The following is a 10,825-nucleotide window of genomic DNA, read 5'->3' as shown; positions in this document are numbered from 1 at the left end:
CACAAAGCTCAGATGATCTCAAATTGATTTCTTGAACATGACAGTGAGTTCATTGTACTCAAATGGCCTCTACAGTCCCATTTCAATCCAAGAGAGCACCTTTTGGATGTGCAGCCCACAAATCTGCAGCAACTGTGCGATTCTATCGTGTCCATATTAACCAGAATCTCTGAGGAATCTTTCCTGTGCCTTACTGAATCTGTGCCATTAAGAATTAAAGCAGTTTTTAAGACAAAAAGGGTTCCAACCTGGTATTAGCCAGGCGCAGCTAAGGAAGTGGCCAGTGTATATTTTACACATAATTCTACTATAGACATATATTTTACTAGTTAGTTTTAAAAAAAAATAATTCTGTTGAACCACAATTCAAAAGCAATGTCTGATTTTCATTAGTTAATTTTCAGGATTTTTTTTCTTTATTACTTTTGTCAGTTTCAAATGATTTCAGTGACCATTCTGAGTTTTTGTATTCTTTAATGAAAGGATGCCAACAATTTTGTCCACGTCTGTATATGTAAACCACACAGACGAGGTGAAACAACTGGCTATTTTATTAGGTCTGAGCAAAAACTTGACATGTATCTTTAAAACAAAAAAGAAAAAAAATAAAATAACCCCAAAGCAACAAACAAGTCGGTATCTCTAACTACAGTGTTCTATAAAACACGGCACACAAAATATAACCTTCTGATCATGTTTATGAAAAACCTCCAGATTATTTGATAAATTTATCCATGGATGAAACATGTTTTGCCTTATCCAAAAAACAATGCGGAAGTATTATTTACAGGTTCCTTTCTAAGAAAAGTAAGCAAATACAAATACTAGGTTTTGTTACAGTGCACCCCATCTGTCGCTGTGAATTTAACATTTACTCACACTGTGCACAGAAAATTATTTCCCCTACACAGCCTCGTAAGGAATATAATCACTTCATCTTATATTTCGTGCTTACAGGCATGCCATAATGTGGATTTGTAGAAAAACAATGTAATAAATACCATAGTTTTAAGCAGATAACACAAAACTTAACACATTACATTAAACCTTTAATTGTTTTAGAAAGGAACTTTCAAATTAAGTTAAAATCTAAAAGGAAAAACAAATACAAAACTCTTCTTACTGCAGGAGTGCTTTACAAAAATGCAGGAATCCACAGAAACGTCAAACTACGCAATGATTTTAAACATCAGTGATCGCTTACAGACTGCTGATGGAGGCTGGTGTGTAGCAAGACAGGACATGTAGAATAGAGGGGGGGGAAAAAAACCAAAAAAAAAAAAAAACACAAGTAGTCTATTAAAACAATAATTGTTCCTACTTACTACAGTAGAGTACACGATTCTTTATACACAACCGACAATAACCAGAGTGTGTAAATGTCTGAAAAATTAATACGGTTCTTTCAACGCAACTACCGCCATGATCATCCCTGAGAACAAATTTTGGTTCAGTACTCAGTGCATCTAAAATGTACTGTAATTATATCAAATTTAAACAGTGACATATTTGCTTTGTCACGTCGATTCTTAAAAAACAGCCTGAATGTGAAATGACCGTTAATAACGCCTCTGAAAGCGTCGCCGTTATTTAAAGAAGGCGCAATGCAAAAATTTGATGCCACCAAATCGTGGCAATCGGAAAACTCGCCCACATGCGTGCAGGTTGTTGTACAGTGTTCTTTAAACTGAAGAACACCAGAAGAACCGGGAGGCATAACACGCCCAAGGATTTGCTTAGGAAAAAAAAAAAAAAAATCTGCAAAAAAGTGAATCAGAGTACATCAGAATGCAGAGTACCAACTGTACAAAACAGAGGGGAAACGTGCTGTCTTGGCTTTGCTGTTACAGTTAAACCTGATTTAAAATGCTTGTGTGTTTATTTTAGGTATTTAAAAAAAAAAAAAGAAAACTGGATATTCTGTGCATAAAAATGACTAACATCAGGAAGAAGGATTTAATGTTTGCTGTTAGTCTTCATAAACTAAGCATTCTCTTCGTCCTCTCAGTCTCTGGTCCCTATGCTGACTCCTTCCTATGTAGCTCACTTCTTCTTATGCTGCCTCCTCCTCTTCTTCCTCCTGATCGCTGTCATCGGAGCCTACAGGACAAAAAAAAAAAAAAAAAAATAAGACGGCTATCATTTCAATGGGTCGCTATCATTATTCCACAAACCAAATCTTTAAAAAAAAAAATCTAAAATTAAAAAAATAAAAAATCATAATTAAGAGTAGGAAAAAGGAAAAAAGATTATGAACCGAATCCGTGTAGCGTTCGTTCTTTGATTTGTGTGTGTGTGTGTGTGTGTGTGTGTGTGTGTGTGTGTGTGTGCGCGCTTGGTTTAAATACAGATTTGGGGAAAATAAAGTTTTCTTTTTTTTTTTTTTTTTGTTTTCTGTTTTAAAATCAAAGTGGAAAGGAAATAGTGATTTTTATTTTCACAGGTAAACATGCAGTGAGAAAGATTTAGTTTTGTTTTTCTACCACTGAGATGAACTTTATTAATTATGGCTCTAGCCGAGATCCTATGAGGATTTTATTAATTAACTTCTTCCACTGTCCTGTGGAACCAGATCCCAGTTGGGGTTCAGGGAGACAGACATCCTCTCTGCTTTTAAGATTAGGATTTAAATTCTCCTTTTTGATAAAGCTTATAGTTAGTGCCTGATCAGATGAACATCAATCATCCCTTTGTTGTGCTACTATAGGATCGGGCTTTTGGGGGACTTCCCATGATGCACTGAGCACTTCTTCTCCACTCCCCATGTGTTTATACGCCATTAATGAATGCCACTGTATTCTCTCTCCTGTAAGTTTGTATCTTGTCCCGTCTGCTGTTCATCAGCTCCCTATGCTCTCCTTCTCATTACAGCAGATGGGCGCCTGCTCCCTGAGCCTCGTTCTGCTGGAGGACTCTTCCTTTAAATAAATAAAAAAAAAAAAAAGAGTTCTTCCTCCCCACTGTCACCAAGTGCTTGCTCACAGAGGATCATATGATTGTAGAGTCTTTCCATCACAACATAAAGTGCCTTAAGATAAAAACTATTGTGGAAAAAAAAAAATGAACTGAAAAACTGCATCATGTTGAAATTGCACATCTGTGGCTGCTCTCTTATTTTTATAAATTTCATAAAACAAATAAAAATAGAATTTTTTGTCTTGGTTTTAAAACAGAAATAAAACAGGGTGGGTTTGTTTTTCCTGATTCAGTTTAAATGAATCAAAGAATGAATGATACACAGACTGAACTGCCACCTGCAGATTCAACAGCCTCCCACTGATTATTTGTGATAATGGTGAATTTGTAACGCTGCTGTTAAGAGTGATGTCTTACCGTCGATCACAATCTCTCCACCATCCTCCTCCTCCTCTGGGCTCTCATCTGAGGAGGAGATATTTCTTGTCTATTCAGTTTAACCCGCATTACTCATACATTTAAATTTTAGCTACAACACAGCCCAGTGAACTCAACACTAAATGGATGCAGTCATCCATTTTCAAAATAAGCTACAAGTGAAAATGAGCTTAAAACATGTATCTGTATAATGTAGGGATTTTAACTGTTTTATCAGTCCAGCCTTGGCACTGACCTGCACTTGGACCCCTTTCCTCTTCTTCTTCTTCTTCTTCCCCTTCTTCCTCCTCCTCTTCCTCATCTCTACTGTGGCCTTGTTCAGCCTCGCCAGTCTCCTCACCGCCGGGTTCATCATCCGAGTCAGAGATCACAACACAATCGTCTCCATTGCCGTTGTCAGCTGTTCTGGCCCCCGTGCCGCTACTGCAGAGGTTGGGGGGGGGGAGAAAAAAACAAACAAACAAACAAAAAAACCCTTCATGTTAACAGTAAACACACTCCTTGTTATGATATGCAACCCACTTGGTCTCACCAGCACAAGGCAAAATAAGGCCGTAAACTCTTACTGAGAATATTTTTAGATTTTACAGTTTACTATGTGCTTTGTCCACCCACTGTTAGCTGGTAGGATCTGTCGGTTGGTTTTACCTGCCGTTCTCCCTCGGTTCCCAGAGAGGAGTGAGGTAGTATCTCAGAGGGTCTCTGTACAGGTCATCCTTAAGTATCTGAACATGAGCATAAATTTCATTTCAATACATTTTAAAACAATATGTTGAGACGTACATGTTTCACGCACCATGTCCATTCCTGCCAAAGGCAAAGGTTTGAACAGAAAACACACACAGTCCAGTTTTCCTGATTGTATTGTTTAAAAATGTTCCTATTACAGGGCTCCCGTCAGAAAATTTTACCCTGGTGGCTTTGGCTAGGTAGGCAATTTAATGTTGCACTCAATTAATATAGCACTATTAAATCAGTCTTTTGAAGCACAGAAAGAACCGCATTAACTGTTAACTGAAGAGGGAGCAGCATCTGGGCCTCAGTGTGTGTCTGCACACTCAGTGGGTAATGAGAGAGAAACAACAGGGAGTTTATTTCCCACTTTACAGCTTACACCAGCATGAGCCCACAGAGCACATCACTGACACAGGACAAAGACTGAGCCAGACATAAGTGAACAGATATAGACTGGCAAATGGTAAATGGGCTTGCACTATAAGCCACATTCACAGTCACACATATTCAAACAGGGCTTTTTATCCATCACACACATGCGGTTCCATAGTAGAGCCTGACCAATGCAGGATTTTTCAAGACTAATACCAACACCTATATTTGGTGATTTAAAAAGCCAATATGGCAACTGACAAAACACACACAAAAACATTTCCCTAACATTTGTTTCTGTGGTTATCCTTGCTAAGATAATATCACAATGCAGGTTAAAAATAAACGTATTTTACTATCATAACAAGTCACGGATTACATGTTTATTCTCGGACTGTTGTGTCAGGCGTCCCACACGAGTGTCTGGAAGGTGTCTTCTTTACTTTATTATTATTCATTTATCTGTCGATAATATTGGCCAATAATATTAGTTAATCAAGATAAAATTGTGCCATGCTCTCTTTTTGTCTTTCAGCAAATCCCTTTTCTTTACTTACGTTCCTCCCTTAAAGTCCAACTTCACTCCCCACCAGGCTGTGGAAGCTTTAGTGCAGTTCACTGTTATCTATTTTTTTTTTTAGCTGAATCATAAATAGAATGAATGAAAATCCACTTGTTTAAAAAGTCAAATTTCTTCTATTAATAAAGTGTAATAAAAATCAAAATTTTTCCAAAGTCTGAATGCAATCATGTTAACTAATTGTGATATAATTATTGACCATTCGAGGTTTCAGCTCACCTAAATTACACTCAGCAAATTATGCTTCATGACGTTTCAAGCATTTGGACTCTAATCCTTCCAGCATGTTAAAATCTATACAGAAAATTATTTATTACTACAGTTGTTTTTATTGTTCTATCTGCTCCAAACCCGTCTAATGTTCCTTGACAGGCAGGTTTATTGTTTCTATTACTTGTTTCTGTTGTATTATTGCATTAAATGTTCACAATGGTTGTTGTCTCTGACTGTATTTGCAGTACTTTTTATTGCTGTTTTCTCTTGTCTTGAAAAGTGAGCGTAATTGCCTTTTCAATTCTTGTTTTGGTAATTGTAATATTTTAATGATTTTTAAAAACATCTTGCCAAAGGACTGCAATTGAAAATTAGCTAGCTGACTAACATGGGCATATTCACAGAAATGTTGATCAATGTTTTGTCCTTATAAACGAATAAATAAAATTATACTCATTGATTTATTTTTGCTACAATCCAATATAAGGGTGTAGCTCTTTTGTACCTGTGCTACATCATCTTGTCCTGGGTTGCTGTGGTCGCTGAACCAGCTGAAAAACGTCTCATAAACGCCACGCGAAGACTTCCTGGGTTCACTGTGGGCTGTGAGGTTGTGTCCACGATGCCACAGAATGGGGTTGGAGAATGACATGGGAGATCCTGAAAACAAAGGCAGACAGGATCAGGAGATGATACTAAAAATAGAAACCTCCTGCTTGACATGACAACTGAGTCTCTCAATACATGCACATACATACATTTTATTTATATATATATATATATATATATATATATATATATATATATATTTTATTAACATTTCGCTTAACCCTCTTAATTTGAGGGGTAGGTGAAATGTCAAAAAAGTAACTTAAAGGGCCAAATTGTATGTTATTTTTGACATCAATTCGCGGACCCTAAGTGGGCGGGGCCGGAAGCGGCCCGCGGGTTTGGACACCCCTGATATATATAAAATGACAAAGAAGGTAACAACTACAGTAATCTCAGACAGAAATACAACTGAACTGACTGAATACTATGGGTGTGAAGAAATCCCTTCTAAAAGAAAGCCTTGCCACTCACCAGCCATCTTGTAATTTATTTGGGCAGTTATTTTGATGCATTACCTGCCTCAGAAAAAGTTCACACACCATTATTTTTTGATCAAATAATTAAAAAGGGATCCAAATTTAATTTTTATGTTTATTTTCCATAAAGATAAGAAATACAGTACTATATTTATCCCAGAGTTAAGGGGAAAACATTAATTGACCTTAATTTCATGTTCTCCACCTGGTTGTTCGTGCCTCACCTGCAGTGGCTCTCTATTCTACCGTTTGAAAACCACCCATCTTAATTTCATTTAAAAACAAAAAGTGAATGTACAGAATCACCAGTCAGATTTCCTGTTGTGAAAACCTCCCAGAGATTTAATGTTAGGATTTATAATGTATTTGGTGCGAAGCTGCCAAATCTCTTGAACTCTGCATTCAACTTTCTGGTGATCTACTTTTCATTGTTGATACTTTTTTGGCAGCTGTTCAAGAAAATTTACTATTTGTACCATTCATTTTCCCCCCTACAAAATATGACTGAATTGAATGTTTTAGACTGTTTGTTTGTTTCTATACTGAATGAAAAAAAAAGCAAATTTCATAATTTTGCTTTTTACATTATCCTTGTTATATGCTAGGGATCTGCCATAGCATATCATCCAAGATAATACCAGTATAAATTTTTACATGTCATAAAAGTGTCATATCACTATTTAATTCAGTTCAAATCAATTTTATTTATATAGTGCCAAATCACATCAGTCATCTCAAAGTGCTTTATATTGTAAGGTAAAGACCCTACAAGTAACAAGTTTTCCCTAGCACACACAATAATGACAAAAGCCCAGAGATGTCTGAGAGCGAGAGCTGCGTATCAGCCTCCATTGATAATTTAGTACATAACAAGGGAGCTACTTTAAAAACCTCCAACAATGCACAATACTTTGCAAAATATGCAAGAAAACTGTTCCCGCTAAAGGTGGAACAACAAACTTGTTCCACCACGAGGCAAAACCAAACAAACAAAAAAAGCACCATTGCATGCACCCAGGGATAAAGGCACACGAGGAGGGGATACTAGTAAATGCTGATGCTGGAGTACTCCCTAATTGCACTCACTGTGATTGGAAAAGCAAATAGTGGATGGAAATTGCTCATGTGGTTACCCTTTAAATATTACAGTTACACTGTACTTTAACTACTATGCTTAGATTTAAGCATTGCATATATTTTTACCTCCCATCCCAAGGTGCAGCTCCTTCATGATGATGTTGTTCTGAAAGTATGGGTTTCGTCGGAAGTGGAAGCGAATTCTGTAGCCCAGTTTGTTATTCTTGAAAGACTCAATCTGAAGAAAAAAGTAGGAAAGCTGGATTTTGTTTTTCCCGCTACAAACATACATCAGCTGAGATTGCAAGACCAAAACATGTCCTACCTCAAGATCAGTCATGTAACTAAGAGCGTCTTCATCTGTCTCATCAATGTGCGCTGAGAGATGAGGATGGTTCAACAGCTGGCATGTTAAAGTTAAAGTTAAATAACACAAACTCACTTTAAATACTCAAAAACAGCACAGGAATGGGCCAAGTGTTACACTTTCATATTTTAAGGATACAGCTGTCACCCAAAAGCCAGGGATGGTTTTTGTGATGGAGCTTCTCTGATCCAGATGTGGGCGCCGCTGACGACCAATCTTCAGCTCCAGCCGCTGGTGAAGCCTGGCACTTTTCTTCTCAAGAGCTTCCAGCCTCATCTGTACTTGCGCCAGGAGAGCCACCGACTGCCTCAACTCTGGGGCCATCTTCACGGACACAATGGCACACTCGCCATCATCGTTTTCTTCATTGTCTGATGGGAAAGAGGAGCTCGGTGTGGAGGAAGAGCCAGAAACTGATTCATCGCCCTCATCTGCTTCAGGCACATCATCTGTATCTTCTCTATCAGTACTATGCACAGATGTGGAGCTATCTGCTGCCGCTGCTTGGGTTTTGGAGCCAACTTTTGAGGACTGGTGGCCCCCGCGTTGCTTAAATTTACTCCCTTGTTTCACCTGTTTGGCCTTTTCGGATGAACAAGGAGTCTCTTGACTGTCTTCTCCGTCTCCCCCCGTGAGACTGGCCAGAGCTTCGGCAGCTGCTATGGCAGCTGAGTCGGATTTGTCCAGAGAAGCTGAGGGACGCCGCTCCGTTTCTGCAGTTTTCCCTGCTTTGTCTTTTGCATGGGCCGACTCCTGTGCATCTGAGGACTGCGGTTTGCCGGTGCTGCTGGTGTCGTGGCTGTCAGCGCTGGAGCTGTTGACAGGCTGTGTACTGGTTCCACCGGTGCTGTCTGAACCCTGATCTACTTTCACAACGGCTGGTTCCTCTTTGTCATCTTTCGACTGGCCCTCGCTCCCAGCTGCTTCTTTACTCTCCGCTTTACTGTTTTTGCAACTTTCAGAAGTAACCCATGTTTCATCCGGCTGATCACTTACTTTTGTGGACTTGCAGGGAATCCGGCTGCCTTCATCCTTATCGGGTGATGGACTCCGTTTCCTCGATGCAGAGTCAGCGGACTGTTTGCAGTCCGTCACTTCACTCATGCTAGCTAGCTAGCTAGCTAACAAGCTAGGTAGCCCGCAAGCTCGTATAAAATAAACTTAAGTGCAATTAACTGCACTGCTGCGCTCGTTTCTGAGATAACAGTTTCGCCTTTGATGTTTTGATCGTAGTGCAGCCTACATTCTCAATGAAGCTACAACAGGAAGCAGTGCTCGTATTTCTCTGCGGCCTTGCGGAACAGTGAAAATTAGCACGCTGCTGCTAACGCTGGTTAGCTCGGTTTACCCAATTCTTGCGTCCTCACAGTCACGGCCGCACCACATGCTCACAAATAAAATCCCTCCAAGAAACAGTCGGTCCAAGTAATCAAGCCCTACCACGCTATATCACCGTTAAGCAGCAATCCGCGTTCTTTATATTAGTTTGTGCTTGCATTATCCGTTAGCTTACTATCTGTGCACCGACGTGACAGAAAAACATTCTTGTGATTGGCTGCGGCGCGTCGCGCTAAAACGTCTCCACCAATCACATACAAGGGTGTGTTTACACGGTAATCTGTTATCTGTATCGGCGCCGCCGCGGGTTTGCTGCGCAGCGAGCGCAGGGTCGCGAGAAAAATCGTAGCGACAGCAACCGAGAAACGTATTTATAGGTTTGCAAGGCAGCAGTGAAAACAGACAGTAATTTACACCGTGTGTTACACTGTATACACTCTGGGATTCCCGTTGTACAGATGGTGTTAAAATGGACCACAAACGCCCAGGCAGATGTAAACATGGACTTGACTTTGCATATGAAATCATTTGCGGTGTGTACAGTGGTCTGTGTGATGATTAATACCGACAAATGCAGCATGGATGCAGTTTAGCCCTATACCAAGGGAATATATAGGTTGCACAACTTAGATAGAAAAATCACAAACCAAAGTTCACCTGATTCAGGATTATCAAATCCAACCAAGAGTCAGCCACTGCAATACTAAGCTTCTGGGGAAAAAAAAAAAAAGATTACCCTAGAATTAAGCGGAATTTACATGTATTTTACCTGAAATTACAGTGTGATTATATTTAACTATAAATATCTTGTAGCTTCAGTAGAGCAAGGGGGTAATAATTCACATGTTTACAATGAAAAAGAAATAATTATAATCTAAGTAATTTTAAGTAGTGCACCGCTTCTAGGTATTTTACAGGAAAGGATACAGAAATTATAAATTATACTGTAAGTAATTTTAAGTAATACATTATTTCCACGTGTTTTAGCAGTCCCCCATCGTACAGTGTAAATATTCTGTATTTTAAGGGGCATGGGCTGTATATTTTTATTATTTTATTATTATGTTGGGAATATTTTTTCTTCTAAATATGATGCACTCCAATAAAATGCATAATAAAACTGTAAAAAGGCAAATTTAAGCCACTTAATGTATAGCGTATTTACAGTGTCTGATGGGGAAATCTATTGTTTTATTTTTCCCTCTAAATTACCTAGAAATAATGCACTACTTAAAATTACTTACAGTATAATTTGTGTCTCCTTTAAAATGCCCAGATTATAATTTAATATTTTTGTTAGGGTGGGTCATACTTCATATTTACTACCATCTCAACCACTACATAGCTACAGCTGGACTGGTGTTAAATTACACTGAGAGCTATAAAAATAAACAACATGATGAATGGTAAAAGTTTCACCAGTGCGATGGAATTGAAATGCCCTAAATTCTAAACAAACATGACTAAGCCCGTGATGAATTTAGGTTTGCAGAAGGGGATTTGTGGAAACCATCTTGAAATAATAATTCTCATCTGATGGTGTCTACAGATGTTTCAGTAAATACGCATGCAGTCTATCTTTTAATGCTGGCATTTAATGATATTAATATCCTGTAGCAGGCGCTTAGCCAGGGCAAACCAAACAGAACAAGGGGGAGCTGCAGGATTATACCAACTTAAAAAACAAATTTAGGACATGGA

At 38.7% G+C, this 10,825-nt stretch overlaps 1 protein-coding gene across 2 annotated transcripts; it reads right to left on the bottom strand.

Moving 5' to 3' along the window:
* Nucleotides 1–533: 533 nt before the first annotated feature.
* Nucleotides 534–9,322, bottom strand: tspy (testis specific protein Y-linked). Of its 2 annotated transcripts, XM_030734160.1 has the most exons (8): nt 7,925–9,322; nt 7,745–7,822; nt 7,546–7,657; nt 5,760–5,914; nt 4,003–4,079; nt 3,590–3,777; nt 3,334–3,381; nt 534–2,100 (listed from the first exon to the last, which is right to left on the bottom strand). In XM_030734160.1, exons 1-8 carry the CDS (start codon nt 8,888–8,890, stop codon nt 2,054–2,056), a joined length of 1,671 nt encoding a protein of 556 aa, XP_030590020.1. In that variant the 5' UTR covers nt 8,891–9,322; the 3' UTR covers nt 534–2,053. The 2 variants fall into 2 exon arrangements, with proteins under 2 accessions (XP_030590020.1, XP_030590021.1); XM_030734161.1 differs by lacking the exon at nt 3,334–3,381.
* Nucleotides 9,323–10,825: the final 1,503 nt, after the last annotated feature.

Source organism: Archocentrus centrarchus, chromosome 7 (genome assembly GCF_007364275.1).
Source record: "Archocentrus centrarchus isolate MPI-CPG fArcCen1 chromosome 7, fArcCen1, whole genome shotgun sequence".
NCBI classification, from domain to species: Eukaryota; Metazoa; Chordata; class Actinopteri; order Cichliformes; family Cichlidae; genus Archocentrus; species Archocentrus centrarchus.
This window is presented reverse-complemented; position numbering and strand designations above follow the sequence as displayed.